The sequence below is a fragment of the Tiliqua scincoides genome, chromosome 1 (genome assembly GCF_035046505.1).
Source record: "Tiliqua scincoides isolate rTilSci1 chromosome 1, rTilSci1.hap2, whole genome shotgun sequence".
Lineage (NCBI taxonomy): Eukaryota > Metazoa > Chordata > Lepidosauria > Squamata > Scincidae > Tiliqua > Tiliqua scincoides.
This window is the reverse complement of record NC_089821.1, coordinates 295,416,049-295,438,293: the sequence shown is the minus strand read 5'-3', so window position 1 is coordinate 295,438,293 and position 22,245 is coordinate 295,416,049. Positions and strand designations below refer to the sequence as shown.

Sequence of the window (22,245 nt, the reverse complement as noted above, 5' to 3'; positions counted from 1 at the left end):
AAATTCATTGGGAGGAGAGTATTGGCAATGTGTAGACAGGAAATTTATTTCCAGTATTTGTGGTAGGTCTGCCTTTGGATTTGGGTCTGTGATGAGGATGATCTTGGGACAAGATTTTGTTGTGGGTACAATATGACTCTGGCCCAAATCCTAACTAAGTTTCCAGCACTGCCATAGCTGTGCCAATGGGATGTGTACTGCATCCTGCAGTTGGGTGGCACTCATGGAGGTCTCCTCAAAGTAAGGGAATGTTTGTTCCCTTACCACAGAGCTGCATTGCCCTTATGTCAGTGCTGAAAAGTGGGTTAGGATTGCACCCTCTGTTGCTTATTCCATCAAGACTGATGGAATAAGCAATATCAAATCTATAAATGCTGTCAAACCAGCCTGATTTAGCAGCCAGGATGCTAGTTGCTAGTTGTTGATCAACTCCAGCAGTCCCTTCTTGCAGTGAATGGATCTACTGGACCATTTGTTATAGTTCCCCATTAGGGCTATAATCCTATACATTGTATAGGGTTGCAGGTTTTTGCGAGGATTCTTTTGCTCTGCTGGTTGGTTTCTCTTGCTGCCCAGGGGGCCATGGCTCACAGTTTGGGAACAACTACTTTATTGTATACAGCGGTGTTTCTCAAACTGTGGGTCAGGACACACTAGGTGGGTCGTAAGCCAATTTCAGGTGGGTCCCCATTCATCTCAATATTTTATTTTTATTCTATTAGATTTGATGCTACCATGATATGTGACTGCATTTGGGGAAACGTTATATTCTTTTAACAATGATAGTAAATGTGACTTACTCCTGGGTAAGTGTGGGTAAAATTGCAGCCTAGGATTATTAAAAATTTTTCCTGTTGGATGATGTCACTTATGGCCATGGCATCACTTCTGGTGGGTCCTGACAGATTCTCATTATAAAAAGTGGGTCCTGGTGCTAAATGTGTAAGAACCACTAATATACAGGAATGAGAAGTTTAGGAATAGAGGAATAAGGGAGCAGATTCTGAAATTAGTTTTGCATAGCGGAGTGCAGTGGGGCCTAATAGGCCTATAAAATATGTGAATGAATGTTATTTATCTGATGGGTTATATTGATGAGTTATATTAATAGCTGTTACCCTTATTTGTATTGATAATGCAGTATTGCTCTTTTCCTCTTCTTTTTTTGTAAAGTGTGTTGTGGGTTTTTATGTCTTTAAAATGTTTGTACTTTATTATAAAGTATATGCATAAAATAATAGTTCTGATTTTTTAAAAAAGCACTTTTTAAAAATGACACATGCTTGAGTTGCACCAGGGAGTAGCTTAAAAGTGGCATATTCTCTCTTGTGTGTGGAAGAGAAGGTAATGTTTTTCCTAAGAATAAAAATCTCTTTTTAAGACTTGCATTAAAAAAAAATCTGCTGCCTGGTTGATGAACAATAAGAGTCTAAAGAATGATGGCCAAGGCTCTGGAGAGCATTCAGAGTAAAGACAAGGAGTTTGTGCAGGCCATAGAAGAAAATGGAACCCTCCTGTAGAGATCTGATGAGGGGGCATCACTTGGTTTCTCAACACAGTCATTGACTGAAAATGATTGCCACCTTTGCAATTATTATTTACTGCTATTTGTATTTAGAATACCAGATACTTAGAATATTTATTATTATTATTATTTTTTACAATCTGAGACATGCAACCAGAACACAATTTTTACTAGTCTTTTTTTGCAGTTTACTCAGGGTGAACCCCAGAAGTCATGCTCCAAGCCTGTAGCAGAGAAAGTTACAGACAGTTGCCAACAGATCTGCCAATGTAGACCACCTCCATTACCACCCCCACCGCCTCCTCCGCCCCCACCCCGGTTGCTTGGGGCCTCATGTAAGTAGAATGTATTAATATTTCTCTCTATATATCCAAATAGGCAAGCAGGCATTTTGGAACAATGTACAAGTGAGCCCCCATTCTGGACCCCCCCCCCACAGATAACTGAATCCACAGATATGAGGGGACACCTACCCCCACCCTCCAGAGGTGAGGGGAGCTCTGCTCCTCTCACCACCGGACAGTCCTCTGAACCGAGGCATTAAAAATGTCACTTCTGGTTTTATGAAACAACCGGAAGTTACTTTTTCGCCTCTAAGGTTCAGTCTGAGCCAAGCATTGGCCGAGGAAGGACACCTGCAGCCTCTGCTGGGCTCAGAGGACCCTCTGGAGGTGAGGGGAGCAGAGCTCCCTAGCTTCCAGAGGGAATGCACGCCGGGGGGGGGGCTATGGACCTGATCCGTGGATAAATGAATCCGCGAATATGGCCCTCCCCTATATAGTAAGCATTGGGGAAGCTAATTTTATTCAGCTTGCATTATATGATTGAAGAATGAATGAAATATTTTAACTAAAGGCATACAGGCCCTGGTATCCATGGGGGTTCCGTTCTGGAGGGTTTCTCCAGCCTTCCTAATGTCTTTTAAAGGCATAAAAATGTCACTTCCAGTTTTACAAAAAAAAAGTGACTTTTTTACCTAAACAGCCATTTGGAGCCGTGCAGAGGCTGCACGCGGCCTCTGCAGGATGCAGAAGGCCCTCCAGCGGAAAGGGGAGCACATCCAGAGGCAAGGGGAGGGTATAGGGGGCATGGCGGGCCCCACATCCACAGATAAGTGAATCTATGGATTCAGGAGCCACAGATATGGGGCCCCCCGTACATGTGTTTTGGCTTATTGAACAGGGATTACTTCAGGGGAGCCAAATAAATTCCTTCTATGTTCTAAACCATATGGTTCCTTTCTCAAAGCAGGACATCAACATTGGAGCCCCAGAGATCATTTGCTGTGGGGTCTTTTTTGTGCTTTGCTGTAGTGTGTAGCAAACATTTTATGATGCAGTATTTAGAAGATTTTATCATTAATAATATTTAAACTGTTCAGGCTTGATGGCTGTGATCCAGTAAAATCTCTGTCTCCTGAAGTTTTGCCTGCAACTTTGGCAGGCATTTTCAAAGGTGGAGGAACACCAGAATACTCCAAATGTCCTCTTCTCCTATAAGGAACTTGCACTTTAATTGGTAGTTGGCTTTGCTGTTTACTAAGCTAGATTGACAATGCTTTCACATGGCACTAATTGACTGAATTGACAATGCTTTCACATGGCACTAATTGACTGAAGAATTATTTGTGTGATTTTTATCATTTTCCCTAGATACAAACTCACTTCCACACACAGTTCTGGAAGTGGGGGGGGGGGAACAAAACATGATTGTGAATTGGACTTCTGAAGTGTAAAAGGCAGTATCAGCTCATATCATTGTGGAGTTTGTCCTAATTATTCCAACTTTCACCGTGTATAATAATATGATTTATCTGGATATGCAGGGAGTGAAGGGTTAAAATAATTTGCAGATGTGTGGTGCAGTACATGTGTAAGCTAAGCAACCCTGTTCATGTAAACTGTCTTGCAGGAGGCTATGTTGGGATGAATGGTTGACCTGTCTAAATATACAACTATAGGCTGCTGTGGCCCTCTTCAGTCTAGGACTGTAGGGGGCCAGGGATTTACATATGAAATTTGCCTTATGCTGTCACATCATTGCTCCATCTAGCTCAGTGTTTTCTGCAGTGACTGGCTGTAGTTTTCCAGCCCTACTGGAAATAGCAAAGATTGAACTTGGGGTCTTCTGCATGCAGAGCAGGTGCTCCATCACTGTTACCTTTCCTGAAGGTGCTGTCTGGGTTGGTTGCCCATTGCTAGGTAGTTTCCCCAATTGGCAATGTGGGTACAAGAGCAGTTGAGACCTGGCTAAAAGGCCCTGTTCTTCTAGTAGTGGATTGTTTCTTTGGGGCAGTACAGTGAGAACCACTGTCTAGGTTTTCAGTCTAGGAAGGAAGTTCTGATGCTTCTGCTCCAGCCAATGACTTCCAGCCTACTTTCTGATCCACACCCTAGGTCTGCTGTTTATTCCCTTTGCTGGCATCCCTCCTCAGCCAATGGGAAGGGTTGGAGTGGGGCACATTGCGGATTGGTGCCTTAGTCTCATCCTTTAAGCATAGTGGCTACATAAAGCATAGAATTGCTAACTGTCTTAACTTTGTTCAGACGGCCCTGGAAATCACTGTGGTAATGAAGGGATCTGGTTCAGGACTGGGAAATCTCTTGGATATTTAAATTATGTGCAAACTAAAAGAAACGCTCTGTGTTTGAAGGTTTTATTGAAATATGCTTTTATACTGTTTAGGACATTTATCTGTCTCTAAGCAAGAGAATAAATAGACACAAATGTGGTAACAAAAATGGCTTCAGAAGTCAGTGGGAGAACATTTTAGTTTCCCAGGACACCCAGGCTGCTGACCCCAGAGTCACCACGCTTAAACAAAAAGACTTCAAAAGCAGACATCAATGTAAAACTGCTGAATGAGCATTTATTAAGAAACTGGATTATGTTGAATCAGCCTTGGATGAAACTGGGGTTGTCTTTCCCAGCCTTTGAAAGCAGTTGTTTAGGTACAGTATATATTCACATAGCAAGAATGATATCCAGTGACTGTGGCTGGGAATGGGTCACTAATACCCAGGGTTCACTTTGTCTTTTGGGCTTTGGAGCCTTGCTCCAAATATTCTTTGCTGTTCTCGTTAACGTGTGTGCGTGTGTGTCCTTGTAATCGGGACAACATATCTCATATTTGGCAAGTGACCCAATCCTATCTAAACAGCAGACAGGTGGAATGCACGTTCCACTGGCACGGGCTGCGGCAAAGCAGCTGTAAAGTGCTCTGCAGCAGCACAAGCAGCGGTGTGCCAGCAGGAAGGCCAGAGCCTTCCCACACATGTGGGTAGTTGTCAGGAGGCCTGCCACAGCAGATAAACCCAAAGTTGGGGAAAGGAGGTGGAATGGGAAGGAGACAGGACAGGGTGGGTGGACTGGGCACAGGAGGGGGGTGGGATTAGCGGCAGCAGATGCCAGATCCCGAGCCCCTTCCTGGGCCTGATCTGCTTGCATGGAGCAATGTGGACTTGCACCAGCAATACCATTCGCTGAGCACCAAGTTGACCTGTTGTGGCTGCTGGGCATACCCCTGGGCGAGGGTGGAAATGTTTGCTTAATCTAAGAAGGCCTTCAGCAGCCAAAACTCCCCTGTCTGATGCAGTGTGATGTCCCTGTGGAGGCTGCATTGGGCCTGCTGCATTGCTGCTTGGGAATTTAAGTAGGATTAGGCTATAAGTTAAGTGGGAGGACTCTCCTGCGAGCCATATCGTCTGAGGCTTGTTTGATAGTGACTTATGTGGTGGCTCCTGCACTTTGGAATTCCCTCCCATATTTAATAAAATGGGGTACATTTAGGCCCCATTTGGAAGTTTTAAGTAGATAACTTTTGCTTGAATTTAGGGGAGCAAGCGTGCTGGTGAAGCCAGCTTATCTTTTCCACTGCCCTCCTTCTTTCAGTGCCACCACCAGTTTGTGGTGGCAGCCATTTTTCCCCCCTCGGGGTGTCCTGGGATTTATGCTATGTGATGATGTCACATTGTTCACAGAGGCATTCTGTGAGGTAAGTGGTGACCAGTGGGATGTCTGCCACTGTCACCAGTCAGCCTCTGAGCCGCCAGTGCCTCTTCTGTAACTAGGAACCTGAGGGGCAGTCATGTGCTTCCCCCTTGCCTGGGGCAGGTGCTCCACTCTAGATATACCTCTAAGAAAGACCATATGCTACATGTAAATTTGAACCTTGGTTGTGTGTGTGTAAAATAGCATGTGGGGGAGTTCACAGTGGGGCTAGAAACTGCAGCAGGTGCTAAGAGCTCCACCCCCTCACCATGTATTCACAGTATTTCACACTTGCACTCATAACAACAGCAACAATAAACAGAAAAAGGACCAAAGTCATCCATTCATCGTAATGTGTACTTTGGCCCTGAACTTATGAACAAAGCTACTGTGCAAAATTTGATCTGCAGAGAATGAAAGAAGCATTTCTCTCTTTTGTTAATTTTTTTTTTTTAATGTCTCTTTTGCAAAGTGATATTCATCTGTATCTATGCCATACCACGGGGGTGTAAAGCAGGAACAAAATAACAGTATTTTCAATCATTTGGCAGGTGTACTCTATATAACAATAGCTTTTAAAACAAAAGTCAATATACTTCAGTTCAGGAAGAAAACAGGTCAGCACTTAAGAGGACCATGTACTGGCTCACCTTCTACAATCTTTTCTGTAAATCTGGAAAACAAGGGATATCGTTGTGGCCAAGTTTCTCTTTCTTTCTGTTCTCTCTTCGTCTCTCTTTTTAGTTATGGGTCATACCTACAACTACACTGCGCACAGAGTACTACGTATAAGGAGAGGATGCTGCCACTCCCCCAGTACCGTAGCTAAAGGGCGACTGCAGGCACTGTAACACGCCATGTAAGTGGCTCCTCTCACTCCCATCATAGTCATTCACTCGGCCAACGAAACAGCATCTCCTGCGTGTTACTATCACTGCCTACTGCCTGGAAGGGCTGTGATGGTGAGTGGGCGGAGTTGCTTACACAGCGCATTGTGGCGCCTGCAGTACTCAACCGTTTGCCCCGCTCTAGCTATGGTCCTGCACTCACTTCAAGGTCATAGGAAGTTCTGCATTCACCGTGGGGTGTTCTTGAACATGAATGTGACCAGCCCTTGCTCACACAGCACATTGTGTGAGCATTGAGGTTGTTATCCAATCAAATACTTCCTGCAGTGGAATCCTCCGGTGCAGTCCAATCCACTCTGAATCAACTAAGAAACCATTATGTGTGTTCATATCAGAAAGTTCTTTGAACAAGTTCAGTGCTATATTTTCAGTCCGTTGAATTTTCAAAGCTGTCTTCAAGCAACCCCATATACAGCATACTGCAGTGAACCAATCCGGAGGTCGCTCACATGAGTGATGATGTCTAGCTCTGTGTCTTCCAGAAGAGGATTCAGCTCTTATACAAACGTAAGGTCATAAACAGAACTTTGGGCCACAACTGCTACCTAGACTTCCGAGAACAGTGCTGAGTCCAGGAGCATTTGGACACAATCCAATATGTGGAGTTTCGTGCACATACATAGTAGACATGCTTAGTTCTTTATAGCCCCATGAACTTTGGGAGGCACCATTGCTCAGTAGTAGAGAATGTATTTTACGTTCCGACCATCCCAGTTTTAGCTTTTGGCATCTCTAGGTTGGGCAGGCAGCTCTAGAAAGCTGAGAGCTTTGAGTGCTGCTACCAGTCTTTCTTACCAGTACTGACTTAGGTGACCCAGTTTTCTTGTTCAGTAAAAGGCAACTTCATATGTTGAACTGCCTGCCCCGTGTTCTCAGTTGATATAATAGAAGATTACAGGGCAAAAAAGCAATTACATCATTGACTAGGACATCTCTCCAAGCTATAATTGTAACTGGTTTGTTTTTCTAAAGGAAGACCTTTTTATCTCTGGAACTCAAGGTCTTGAGTCTCAGCCACAATAATGGATCTTATTTGTTAGTGATTTGTACTTGTATGAATGCCAACTTGAAAAAAAAAAAGCTAAACAATCACTGTTTGGCAAATATTCCAGCACAAAGTGTACAGTTCAGTTCAGAACTTGAAATGCTCATGCAGATGACAGTGAAGACTTTCTTAAATGACTTGGCTATTGAAGGCCAGCCTGAGACCGCCTGAGTGCCCCCCCCCGTAGCATGTCTGTCTCCCCCAAATGTTGCCGTTGTACATGCACCCTCATGGATATAGTAGGGAGGACGGGCTTACAGATGAACCAGTGGGGAAGCCCCAGTCCCCCTTTACATACCAGGTATGCAGGCTTCCCTTCTACATACTGCTTCTGGGGGGAGGAGCAGGGACAGGGACATGATTGAGACATATGAAATTATGCAGGGGATGGATAAAGTGGATAGGAGGATGCTCTATTCCCTCTCACACAACACCAGAACCAGGGGACAACCACTAAAATTCAATGTTGGGCGAGTTAGAACAGACAAAAGAAAATATTTCTTTAACCAACGTGTAATTAACCCGTGGAACTCCTTGCTGCAGAATGTGGTGAATGTGCCTGGTCTAGAGGCCTTTTCAAAGGGGATTGGACAGGTTACTGGAAGAAAATTCCATCATAGGTTACAAGCTATGATGGGTATATGTAACCTCCTGGTTGACTCAGAATTCCAGGTACAAGGGAGTTGTAACAGGATGCAGGAATCTTGCTCACTGAGGGCCCAATCCTATCCAGTTTTCCAGCACCAGTGCAGCCACAATGTAGCCCAGATGTAAGGGAACAAATATTCCCATATCTTGAGGAGGCCTCTGTGACTGCCTTCCCAACACAGGTTTGTTCCTGTGTTTGTTACCTGCTCCTGGTTTGTTAACTAAAGGGAGGGGGTGGGGCCTCCACATAGCCTGTTCCTGCCTGCTTGGTGCTTCATAAGCACCAGGTAGGTGGGGAGAGGTGATCTGGAGTCTGGCAATCTTTCCCCCTTTCTCCCAGCAGCACTGGAGGGTGGAAGCTTCCTATTTCTACATGTTGCTCCATCCTTGCATGGAGTTTAAAAGGAATGTGTCTCTTTAAATTTTAAACACCTCGTGAGTATGGAGCAAGGGAATTGGTAAGGAAGCACTCCTTTCTTGCATGGCTTTTAACCTTTAAAGCAGTGGTTCCCAAACTCTCCCTGAGAGTTTGTGTTTGTGAGGGAGTGAGGGAGGGGAGAAGGCAGCAACATGATCGTGCTGCTGCCAGGAGAAAGGTTTTTGTGTTGTTTTTTTTAACTTACCTGGGGGTCACTATGGCTCTCCAGAAGGTTCAGGGAGCCTGTGACACCCTCTGGAGGCCTCCATGAATCTCGAAAGGGCCGTAAAAAGCAAAAACAAACAAACAAACAAAAAACCACTTCTGGTTTTCATGAGAATTTGGTGACTCCCCTAGCTGGTTTCCACAACTCCCTTAGGAGCTACGGCTCACAGTTTGGGAACCACTGCATAATACTCTTTTACTAGAGGTCTAAGGTCAGCATTGTGGTTCACCTGTTTGCTAGCATCCTCAAGGAAGGAGGGAGACCAAGCTTTGTTCTTCCCTTCAGCATAGATATTCAGCTGATTGCTTCTGTGTCTGGTTTTTCCAAAGGCAAACCTCCTATTGTTTTGGTGCAACCTGCAGTCACTTTTGTTGTTTTTGTCAGTTATGTACAGGTGTATCACATCAGGTGACATGACAGAAGAGGCATTCCTTCCTGTGTGAGAAAAAAGGGGAATGCCTCTTTTAATATTGTACTTACCACCTGTAGTTTTTAAAACACTCACTGTATAAGCATTTAAAAATATGCTACCCCATTTCTGCCCAATGTTGCATATTCGCAACAGGGACCAAATGTGGGCCAGGCAAAAATGGGTTAATCAGTAATTTCCGTAACAGGTTCCATAATAGGTCAGTTGGGCAGATGAATCAATTAACAATTGCAGCCCTAGATTTTTCCCCCCTTCACATAACATTGCAGAATCTTTCAGGTCAGAGGCATCACCACAGTAATACAGGGCACTGCAATATAGTCCTTCCCAGTATGGACCCCACATCTTTAGCATATGAAGATGTTGTGAATTCTACGACTTTTAGGGCGCAATCCTAACCAACTTTCCAGTACTGACTTAGCCACAATGCAGACCCAAGGTAAGGTAACAAACATGCCCTTACTTTGAGGAGGCCTCCTTGACTGCCTCCCCACTGCAGGATCTATCTAGTGCATGCCACATTGGCACAGCTATGGCAGTGCTGGAAAGTTGGTTAGGATTGCGCCCTCAGTGGCTCTCTGTTTAAGCTGCTCCACTGGAATATGTTTTTCTTTCTCTCTCCTTTTATCTGTCCTAAATAACTAGATAGAATTCACCAATTGTCTTGCTTTGAATCAGGCTCAGTTTAGCAGTGGTACGTTGCTTGACATTAAATGTTTTCCCACTTGTTCATGCCCTTCGTTGTACTGACTGAAGACTAAAAAGCTTTAGAGAACGTTACTAATGAGTCAGATACTGCTAATTTATATCCAGAATAACCTCTAGGCTCACCCAGCAGTGGTAGGAACAGAGCAGTACGTCAGTCTGACTATACAGTAAATGTATCTTAATTGGCAGAAGTTTTACTCAGTTAAAATACTCTAAGAGCCTTAAATACCAAATGCCTATACGCACCCCTTGCCCTTGTGGAGATTCCTTATTCTTTTTAAACCAATGCATGAAATATCTTCAAATACCTGAAGGGCAGTCATATGGAAGAACGAACAATTTTGTTCTCAGCTGCCTGAGAGTAAATCCAATGGGTACAAACTCCTAGAGGAGATTCTGGTTAGATATCAGGAAGAAATTCTTGTCAGGGCAGTTCACAGATTGCCGAGGAAGGTGATGGATTCTCCCTCATTGGAGATCTTCAAGCATAGATTTGATAGGTTTCTGCTGGAGATGCTGTAGGACAGTGGTTCCCAAAGTGGTGGATCGAGACACACCATGGGAACCAGAAGCAGGGCATTCCCCTTTAAGGGTAGTGGCCTTGCTCTGATGGCAGTGATGGCATTACAGCAATCACAGCACCGATGCTACCAAGGAGCTTGTTTTTTACCTGAAGGGCAGAGCTGGCCTCTTGCAGGCTTCTTGAGGCTCACAGTTCCCTTTGATATCCTCCATGGCTTTGTAAACAATCTTCATCTTTAATCAGCAGCTACTTCTGTTTTCCTGGGGAAACGGGAAGTAACTGCTGGTCGGAGATAAAGGTTGTTCACACAACCACAGAAGATACTGGAAGGGGCTGCATGCCTCCAGGTGGCTGTAAGAGGCCAGCTCTGCCCCTCAGGTAAAAAAACAAGCCCCTTGGTAGCGATGGAGCTGCAATCAGTGCAGCACCATTGCTGCCCCCTCCCTGCCCATGCAAACACCTGGTTCCCAATTCCCTGTAGGGGTTTGGGAACCATTACTCTAAGAAGATTTCCTGCTACAGGAAGGGTTTTGGTCTAGATGACCTGCCACCTCTATGATTCTAAGAACATAAAAAACCTTATATTGTCTAAAAAAAAAAGTACCCTGGCAGAATTAAAGATATGGTTAAAATAATGTAAACATCAGAAAAAAACACATAACACAATATTATATTATTTTAGAATAATATAAACATAACACTGATACCAACATTTCAACTAAAATGAAAATCAAAGTAGATTTCATGTACTTTCTCAGGCAGAATATATGAGGAATTTAACAGAAACCTAAAGAGTTTCAGTAGAGCTACCTCCCTTAATTAATCAAATAATTGATCAAAAGCACTTGTATCCTGTCCTTTTATCCATCTTTTGCTTATATCCACCTTGCTAAGTCTTCAAGGCAGTATAATCTAGTCCAGGCGTGTTCAAACTTTTTGGCAGGAGGGCCACATCATCTCTCTGACACTGTGTCGAGGGCCAAGAAAAAAAAATTAATTTACATTTCAAATTTGAATACATTTACATAAATATATAAACGATGGAACTTACATGAATGAATGAAGGTCTTGCAATAGCTCAAGGCCTATAAAAGGCCTTGCATAAAGCAAGGCTGGCCTTTCCTTTGCTCCCACTGCTGCATCGCAGATGTGAAACAGCAAGCAGTGGAGGGAGCCCTCATCCCACAGCTCATGCGAAAGGTCGAACAGTTGGCCGTCATGCTAAGAGCAATAGCATCAGGCCAGCGTGGGCTCCAGCAAGTCTCTGGAGGGCCAGAGGCACATTGGAGACTGGGGACCCCCTGAGGGCCGGATTGAGAGCCACAAGTGGCCCCAGGGCTGGGGTTTGGGCACCCCTGATCTAGTCTAGTCCAGTTTACAGTCAAATACTTATGAGTTAAAAGCAACAAACTAAAAACGATCAGCTTAAAAATGGAGTACAGTAAACAGAACTGGTAACAGCATTAAAATAGAAACAGAGGTTGTATTGTCACTTGCCAAAAGAAGAAAAACATTAAGCAGTTTTTTGGCTTGGTGCATGAAAGATAAAAGAATAGGCAGGCACCAGGTTGATTTATCTGGGAAAGTTATTCCATTCTTGGCAGTGGGTGAACATACGAAGATATCTCCTACTCACTCAGTCCATTGGTCCATCTGCCCATTTTTTTTTTCTAATTTTGGCTGTATTTGGCTCTTTATGAATGTAGGCAGTGGTTTTTTTATAACTCTCTTACCTGAGATCCTTTAACTGGAGATGCTGGGGACCAAGTCTGGGATCTTAAACATGGTATAGCGTATACCCTACCATCAGCATTTCCCTACATTTCCGTAGTAGGGAGGTTGTGTCTGTATATCTAGGCTGTCACTAGATTTTGCTTGAAGCAACATTCAGAGCTGGTTTTGTAGGTTCCTCCACAGACAAAATATCTAAGGACTGTCACAAGAGACGAAACAATTTTTTGGTGAGAGCAGCAAGCATTTCTCTGATGAGAACTGTGCTTAAAAACAGATAATGACCAGAAGTTGCGTAATGTATCAAGTGTTTTTTGTTTGTTTGTTTTAAAAAAGGAGTGAAACAGGAGAGAACCAGGGCAGGGGCCTTTAATACTTACACCCAGTTCTGTTATTGATACTGCCCCCTCCCATTATTTTAATTGTCTCCCTTATCTAATTAAGGCAATAGGGGGGTTAAATTGTGTTTGAAATAGTGTACGGGAAGCAAAGTAGTCGAACTCCCTTCCCCCCACTGCAGTTCTACCCCATCTTCAAACACCCATGCATGCTACTTTGAAAAAAACCCAAAACACACCAGGCCACGTTATATTCCAGATTACATATAGTTTTACGTGTTATCTGGAATGCCTAAGTGACACTTCAGTGGTCAGAACCATGACTCAGAGCCCAATCTTAGCCAGCTTTCCAGTGCAGATGCAGCCATGTCAAGGGGGGTCATTTGTTCCCTCACCGTGGGGCTACATTGCAGCTGCATGGGTGCTGGAAAGTGGAACAGGATTGGGCTCTGGGTCTGACCTCCCTGAAAAGATCCTTGTGATGATAAAATGGGTGCAGGAAGAACCATGTGTGCTGTCCTCAGCGTTTTGGAGGAAGTTTGGGTTAAACACATGTAATTAATAGATTCAAATATATTTGAAGTGTTGAGAATAATAATTTTGTTAGTGGTAGGATACCAGCAGCTCTGTTCAGCGGGCAGAATGGTTATGTCTTTAAATAAAAGAGCTATTCAGACTTATGATTCTGGGCTTTACACAACTGGGGGAAAAAAATCATTGCTTGCATTCTTGCTTCTAAAATCCCTGGGGCCTTGCAGTACTCTGTGTCTTGACCTTGTGAGTGTATGAATGTAACTACTTTTAGGAGAGGAAAACAGAGGTTATTTGAGGGAACTTGACGTTGTCCTTGCTGCCATATTTGTGTTTTTAATGTTCTGAGTTATTCTGTGTGTGCATGCAGCACATGGGAGGCTTTTAGTGAGCTCATTCCCTATAATTAAGATTGTTGCATGCGCTGTTTTTATGTCTAACGCAGCCATTTTCAACCACTGTGCACACTGGTGTGCTGTGATTGGTCTGCAGGTGTGCCGCAGGAGTTTGGGGTAGGGTCATTTATTAGTAGGGCCATTGTGGTATGTGAGCCCCCCACCAACAGCATGGTGTGCCTTGTCAATTGTCAAAAAAAAACTGATGGTGCACCTTGACAATTTTAGTACTTTGTCAGTGTGTCATAAGATAAAAAAAGGTTGAAAATCAGCGACAAAGAGCAGCGACAAAGGTGACAGCTAACACCACCCCCCTCTGCAAGAGGGCAAAATGAATTTGCCTTAGCATTGTCGTATTTGTTTTGAAATTCTACTACTATCGGTACCCAAGGCAGATTACACAGTTTTATAAAACAATTTATAACAAAAATAAATTGCAGTAACCACTCGAAATGAATGCAAGACATGTAGACAAGAAGGGACAGACAGCCCCCTACTCCAATAGTTTTTCTCCCACCAGGACTACTGTCCTCCATGGGCTGTGGTGAGTCGAGGAAATATAACCCTCACCCCCAGCAACCTCAGCAACATATGTCAGCAGTCACTGGGGTAGGGTTTCTTCACATCTAGGTTGCAGTTGGCTCCCACTACTTCCCTTCCGTTACAGTTCTGCCAGAAGCCTGGGGGGTGGTGGTTCAAAACTGACAGGAGTCTCCACTCCAAACTCAAATGGTTGTGCTGCCTTTTATTGTTTTCATTATTGTGATTTTTATTTTATTTCTGCATGTTCAGTGTAAGGACATGCGCTTGATTCACAGTCTTCTTGCCGCTTGTCTCTCTCAATACAGTTTTATGTACTTCCAGTGATTGGCGTCAGGGTGCCCTCCCCCCCACTCTTGTTAGAAAGTGAGTGGGACATACTTTGGAGGGGGGAATTGTTTCTGTGCTGGATAGTGCAGCAGAGCTGATTGCCTTCTATTTTATTCCATCGTTTTAAATATTTATATTTTGCCTTGCCCGTCATTTTCAAGGTAGCCTGCAACATAATCACAATTATGCAAAAAAAAAAAAAAAAGAGTATTAAGAACAAAATGGTCGTGTATGCTGTAATAAAAAGAGAAGTGCAGACCCCCAGATAAAGAGTCAACAGAGTTTAGAAACGCATTTAAAATCAGTACCAAAGGAAGGCCTAAATTCCATGGAAAGCCTGCATAAAAGCCACTGGTGAGGGTGCCAATAAATCTGGGGGAGGGAATTTATAATCCAGGGGGCATAACTAAAGGGCCCACTTCTTGTTGAAGGGCCACTCACCTCACCTTGGAAAGTGGGGTCTGAGTATGGCAGGGGAAGGGAACAGGGCAGAAGTGAGTGGGACCTGTGGAGCTCGGTTCTGATCCAAAGCCCTGTGCCTCCTGCCCCAACACGGGACGATTTTACTCTGTGCTGACTAAATAGCTGGTACAGAGTTGAGTAGCCCCATTGCAGGGCTTCTTACCTTATCCAGGGGAAGGGGACAAATGTCCTTTTTCCCCAAGGAGGTGTCAGGAGCCACCCACGGCTGCCTGGCGTCCATAGGTTGCAGCTGCAGCTATTTCGGTGCCGCTGCAAGCTTGGGCACTGGGCAGCTCAGGATTGGGCTGTTACGCAGCCCAGCCTCCCTGTTGGCCTCTGTTCCAGTTTCCCTTATTGCACTCTGTCCCTAGACCCAGTTTGTGAGTTTCCGATTGGTGTCAGAGACTTGGTGTTCGCTCTGGTTTCATCCCTTGTGATTGGAAGAAAGCAACTTCTTGAACACAGACTTTCTGTCTTTCTGTTAGGCCCTCTTCCTTCTCAGCCTCCCTGATTATGTTCCCACTTCTTACGCATGTACACTCAGGTGAGGCCACTTCCAGCCACTTGGCACTGTGCAAGGATTTTCAAAACTCCGCTGAATTCCTTCACACAACCTGCATAATTTGTCAACAGTTCCCAAACTTTAGGAGACTGTGGACCACTGAAGTAAAAATTGGAATTGTTGTGGACCACGTGCAATCCCTCACCCCCCCCCCCAAACACAAACACTACAGTTAAATTTGTAATTAGAGAAGATTTAATAGAGCTTTATTGATAGAGTATACTTGTGGGCACTTCAGTACTGGCTGTAGCCAGTCCATTCTCCATCCTCTCTGTTGGTCCATGGGGGAGCACTCACTTAGTGAGATGTTGGAAGTGCTGGCTGCAGGCAGTTTGTTCTCTGTCCTCTCTGGTGGTCCATGGGGAACCACCTCCCAAGCAAGCACTCCCCCATGGACCACAGTCTGCCCACAGCTGCAGCCATCACTTTGGTGCCAGCAGTGGGTGATCAATTCTCCGCTCTGTCTAGCGGTCCGTGGGGGAGTGCTTGCTTGGCAAGTGATTGAAGGAGATCTTTTCTGTGTGTGTGAGAGACCTCATGGGCCTCATCCTATTCAGGATCTCACAGACCATCTATGGTCCACATACCACAGGTCAGAAATCAGTGCTTTAGACCGGGGGTGCCCAAACCCCGGCCCGGGGGCAACTTGTGGCCCTCGAGGACCCCCAATTCGGCCCATGGGGAGTCCCCAGTTTCCAATGAACCTCTGGCCCTCCGAAGACTTGCTGGAGCCCGTGCTGGCCTGACACAACTTCTCTTAGCGTGAGGTTGACTGTTCAGTCTCTTGCATGAGCTGTGGGAGGAGGCCTCCTGCCACTGCTTGCTGTTTCACATCTGTGATAGAGCAGCAGCAGTGAAGGAAAGGCCGGCCTTGCTTTATACAAGGTTTTTTATAGGCCTTAAACTATTGCAAGACCTTCATTCATTCATATAAATTCCAGCTCTACATTCATTTATGTAAATTTATGTAAATCTATTCGAATTTGAAATGTAAATTAATTCTTTTTCCCCCCCTGACAGTGTCAGAGAGATAATGTGGCCCCACTGCCAAAAAGTTTGGACACGCCTGCTTTAGACCCTATGATCCCACAGAATGCTTGTGAAGTTCAAAGTAGCTCAGTCTATACCCAAGGAAGCCCTTCAAGTGTCTGCCAAAGACAACAGGCAACAAACAGTATTTAAACTCTTATATATAAGATGCGTGACTTATAGGCTCTCAAATTATTTGGAGAGTTTCATGAACTGTTTTTGGGATTAAGAACTGATCATTTGTCATATTATGAAAGTCATAAACCTAGAAACCAATAATTCCGGTTGCTGCTTGGAAACTCATTGCCTGTGTGATTTATATTTTTTTTCTTTGCAAGCTGCTTGATAACAGAGCTTGTGCCCCCCGCTACCCAAACAGTGTCTCTTTTGTGAACAGGGAGGTTCTTTCTCCAAAGCTGGCAGTCTGGCACCTTTTGCAAGCATAACATTTATCCTTTAAAAATGGTGAGCGCAACTCCATGTATCACTCATTATATTTATTTTTAGATCTTGCCGTGGGGGCTTATACTGACAAAAATGGAACCAAGGGAAATATAGTCAGTACACTTTTTAAAAATGACTCCAGATTTGTAGCAACATTGTAGCACTATATTGCTACACATTCGGGAGCAGGGAAGCCAAAATTAAAATCATGCTTAGTTGGCAGAATCTATAGCTCCACATTCTCCTGGTTTACTCCTCTCTACTGTGGAGTGAGTGGTACTCTTTGCTAGGACTATATAGGATAATACTGTGGATTGATTCAGAGTTGTGAGGGAATATGTTCTTTCCTGGTCTGTCGTTTACTGATGTAGCTTTCTCCATGGTCATCCATATGCATGTGCACAAAGTCCTGGATGGTACTATTATATGTCACTGACCATCCATCCTCTTTATTTTAAGAGCTGGGACAAAAAAATGCCCTCTTCATTTAAGTTGTACGCCCAAGTATAGAGCACTTACACATGGAGAAGAAAATAATTTTATATCGGAATTACCTGGATGCACATGTTCATCCACAGCCTGGAATCTGAAGTTTAGGTTCCAAAATCTTATTCCATTAACTAGTAAAAATGATCTCTTAAGAAGTGTTAATTTCAGTCAGCACATACTGTCTGATTCCAGGACTCCAGGGGAGCTGGCTGTTAGTCCAAGTCAGCCATTTTCAACCACTGTGCCGTGGCACACTAGTGTGCTGCGAGTGGTCCACAGGTGTGCCACAGGAATTTGGGGGAAGGTCATTTATTAATAGGGCCAATGGGAGATGTGAGCCCCCACTGGCAGTACGGTGTGCCGTGTCAATTGTCAAAAACCTGGTGGTGTGCCTTGACCATTTTAGTGCCTTGTCAGTGTGCCCTGAGATGAAAAAGGTTGAAAATCACTGGTCCAAGTGAACAAAAGCAGATGCCAGTCAAAACCACAGCATGGCAACATTCTGAGCATGGAGGCAGAACATAGGCAGTGTCCCGTAATGGACAGAACGTTCAGACAGAGGAGCATGTTCTGAGGCAAGGGCTTGATGGGTCCTGATGTATATAGACATCAAACAATTTTGTGGCATTTAGGCTGTAATCCTACACTTTACCTAGGAGTAAGCCCCATTGACTATAATGAAACTTACTTCTGAGTAGTCATGCATGGGATTGGGCTCTTAAGTGACTAACTGGTATGTCATGGCATATGTTTCTGTGGGCTTAAGCACATAATGTATGGTCACCTTAATGGACAGGTATGTATATTCTGAGTAGAGAAAGAAGAAAGAATGCCCCTTGCCATTTTCTCAAGCCTTGAGAATTCTGGAGAAAATAGAGGGGTAGCCCCACAAAAATCTGTAACCATGGAGGGACAGGGGGCTCTCTGGTTGCTGGTGGTCATTTTGAGCTTCAAACTTGAAAGCACCGCTTCTTTGTTAGGTTCCCAATTGCTACCAAACAGTATTTTCTATCCCAGAATGTGATGTAGCATCATATGACTGGGCAAGCCCCTCAAAGCCCCAGAAAATTCAGCATTTTTACCAGTTTTCAGAGGCTATTTTCAGGTTTTGGTGATGCAAAAGAAACTGGGAAAAAAAATTGACTATAAAAACACTGCCCCCCCCCCCCAAAATGGCCCAGCAATAGTTTTATTTATCTGGATGTGTGGGGTTTATTTTAACTAAAGCAGTGTAACAGATCTCTTCTTTCTCAGTAACTCTTCCTGATATATTTAGTCTGCCATTCACCAAACCTTATGAATGCTGTTTGTAAAAAGTGCCAAATTTGAGAATGTTTGCACAACTCTGATCTACAAGGAAGTTGCATTTCAGTCCTAGATCCAATGCAAATATAGGTCTCAACAACTTCAGAGTTGTAGGGTAAACTTTCATGTGCTAGCACTTTATGGACAGAACATCAATTATCACTTCCCAGCTTTGTCACTTTTCAGCTTTACAGTAAAACAAGAGTTGTTTAATCTTTTGACAACTTCCTCCATATAGTGTAATACCAGGTTTCCTAATCTTAGCTGTACTTACTTTAACCACAGAACAACTTAGACTTATTGTAACTATTCAAGCAGAAATCAGTGTTGAGGCTTTAATCAGTGTAAAACCCAGGAGCGTACAAGCCCTGAACAACACTCAGCTGCTCTATTTTTTTCCAGCACCAAATGATGGTTTAGGATGTCATTTGGTAGATAATGATCTGGCAGAGTTCATTGTTAAATGAGTACCACAGGATGATTCATTGTGAAGCAACCATTAGTGGATCTTCAGGGCTGCCATATTTAAAGAGGGAAGAGTTGGGGGCTGCATCGAAAAATGCTCATTGGAGAGTCCTGACTGACAATGTTTGCTGTTGAACCATGGTGAAATTGGCATTGATTGTTCAGTTGCCATCCATTGTAGCTTGAGCATTTGAGACATCATGCTTATTGTTCAGCTAGTCACTGGTGTGCTGTACTAGCTCTATCCTTAGTATGCTGTGATCTAGATTGCATGCCCATCTGTATGTACATTGATTGATGGAATACTCTAAATTATGCACTCTCTGCCTCTAAACTCTCCCCTGTCCTGCATGAATCTCCCTATACTGAACTATAACTGGTTATAATGTACAGTGGAAGAGAAACCAAGGACCCTATATGTGTAAAAATTATTTGAAAAATCAAGGATATCCAAGTCACTTTGCAAGGATATATGAGACTGTAAAGAGGCAAAGTGGAAAACTCCATGGTAATTATGAGAGAATAATAATAATAATAATACAGGTATTTATATACCGCCTTTCTTGGTCTTTTATTCAAGACTTTACTCAAGGCGGTTTACATAGGCAGGCTTATTTAAATCCCCGTAGGGATTTTTACAATTGAAAGAAGGTTCTATCTTTCAAGAACCACAACATTCAGATGTTTCATTCTGATCTGGTTTCACACTCTGGCCTCCATCCTCCCACGCTCAGAGCAGATGGAATAGCTGGCTTCAGCTTGTCAGCTGCTTCAAGGTCTCACCGTTTGTGGTGCCAGTGGCCTCGAACTGGCGACCTTGTGGATGTTATCTTCAGGCAAATGGAGGCTCTACCCTCTAGACCAGATGTAATCCTAATGCAGAGGTTTTTATGCCAGTTGTATAAAATGCACGGTCGCAGTTAAAACCTTCTAAAAGCTGTTTTATATTTCTTATATAAACAAAGTTAGACATTCATGGAATCAGTTGAACAAGTAAGTATTGAGTTGTTCAGAAAATAGATGTCTTTGGAAGTATAACATTTCCGATCATCTTTATCAATATTTAAAAAAATGATATAAACCTTGGAGCAATGGTGGTATAAAAAGTACAGGTTCTACCTCTGAACTCTCTCCAAATAGCAGGAAGGTTAGAGGAGGTCCAGTCCTGTACTCTATTATTTATTTATTTATTTCATATTTTTTATACCTCACTTTTTCTATGCTTTTTAGAAGGCTGTAGGTGGACTTAAGCCCTTCTAAAAAGTACAGCTAAGGGGAACATCATTACAACAGAGAATGGGACTTGGCCCAGTAGCGTAGCTAGGGAGGGAGGTGCCGTAAGTTTTGCAGTCTCTCCAACGTGCCGTGTATGCAGCCCACCCCACTCAGAGCAGTTCTGGGCAGCAATGGCCATGCAGACAGTGAGTGGGGGAGACTGCTTACATGGTGCATTGGGGCATCTTCAATACTTATTGTGATGCTGCTCCCTCCCTGGTAGCCACACTACTGATTGGTCCTCCTCTTGCAATGTAAGCAGCAGCAGTGAAGATGCTAAAGAGACAGTGTGTTGTAAATCACATATGGATTTGAACCAGTCTGCTGAATCTTTCAGCTATGAGTTTTTATTCTTTGCTTGCTGTGTTTTTATTTTTCTCATAATTGAATCCTCGTAATGGTTAAAGGCATCATCCATGAGGAATTTGCCCTTCACAGATCCAGTGGAAATGCATTCTGTGGCTGCTCTGTGTTTCAGTTCAGGTTGACAAAGCAGGCTCAGAAGTATTAAGAAGTAAACTTAATGAAAGGAAGGTTTGGGCCTCTGGCAGTTCAGCTCCATATATTTCTGCAAAGTGTTTCAAAGGAAAACTGCAGTCATTGTGCATGAGAGATTTCTCTAATGAGGGAACCCAAATAGGGAATTCCAGTTACAATGAAAGGAAGCTTCCTTCTCACTTCATAACTTCTAAATTGAATACAAAATATACCGGATTCACCAGAAAGTCAGTTTTGTTCATTCTGTGTGCTTAGTAAGTGATATTGTCATCCTTAGTGGATTCTGTCTGAGACCAAATCAGACCAGTGGAAGCCCACTGATTTTAGCGGCCTTTAATGCATGTACTGGATTGTGGCCATTCTGTCTACTAGTAACCTGGGTTTTTGCAAGTTATATCTTCAGCCCAGTGGGCTGTGAAGGGTTTTGGATTTAGACACACCTGTGTCTGTGTCTCTTCCTTCTGCTGTAAGAATTGATTCAATTTTCCATGTCGTTCATGGCTGATCAAGCATTGCCAGATGCATTTCAGAGGGTCAGGAACTGTGAAGCGAAGCTGATATGGTGGCATTCTGGATATGCCAAGGAGTTACTGAAGTGCGTTCATGAATACTGTATAAGATATATATAAAATGGATCCTCACTGATGTAAATTTTAAAGACCTAAATGTGAAAGTGAAATGTGAAATTCAGATGCGGAGTGAAAATTAAATGCATTTTAACATCTTTCTTACACAGTTCAGGTGGGGCCTTATCTTTTTTTAGTTTCTCTTGTAAAGTGCATAATATCTTCACTTGATAGCTAATAATAAAAATAGTAATTTCTCAAAAGACTAGAAATTCAGCCTTTATTGTAAAGTATAGTTAGCACTTCACTGTCACTTCAGATAAATGGGTTTGTAAAATTACACCAGAAACTTCAGAACCGTTCTTTGTAGTGGTATACATATGCTACTCACTTGGATGTTGTTAGAATAGCTTCTTCTGGGATGCTTTCAAGCTAGGTTTAGGAAGAGCACAAATCTGCTTGTGTAAGGTAGTGGATACAGCATTGGGCCCAGGGATACCAGGGATCAAAACCTTGCTTGCCCATGCAGCTCACTGGCAGACCAGTCACTAGAAACTGTGCCTGGATACAGCTGTGTATCTGGCTGCAGTCACTGTAAGTCTGTACCTGGTACAGTTCTTCAAGCTTCCATTCCGTGTTGGTACAGTCTGTGTTTGATGAACATGGGTTGTTGATCTGTAAACATGAACCCTGATATTGTCATTCACATGGAAATATGCATCTAGGTACAGACGTTTTGTACTTAGATATGGTATAATGAGTAACAGTCTGTGGAATCATCCAAACCTGCTTCACAGGGCTGTTGTGAAGGTATTATGGGATAATCTGCGTGGACAGCACCCTCAAATCCTTAGAGGTACAATC

At 43.5% G+C, this 22,245-nt stretch overlaps 1 protein-coding gene across 1 annotated transcript in view; it reads left to right on the top strand.

Annotated features, from left to right (window-relative positions):
- The window catches only part of PRIMA1 (proline rich membrane anchor 1), a 55,120-nt gene that overhangs the window by 13,997 nt on the left and 18,878 nt on the right, over positions 1–22,245 (top strand). Inside the window, exon 2 of the mRNA XM_066612205.1 lies at positions 1,713–1,860. Within this exon, the coding sequence (XP_066468302.1) occupies positions 1,713–1,860 (148 nt within the window). The remainder of the gene's footprint in view (positions 1–1,712; positions 1,861–22,245) is intronic.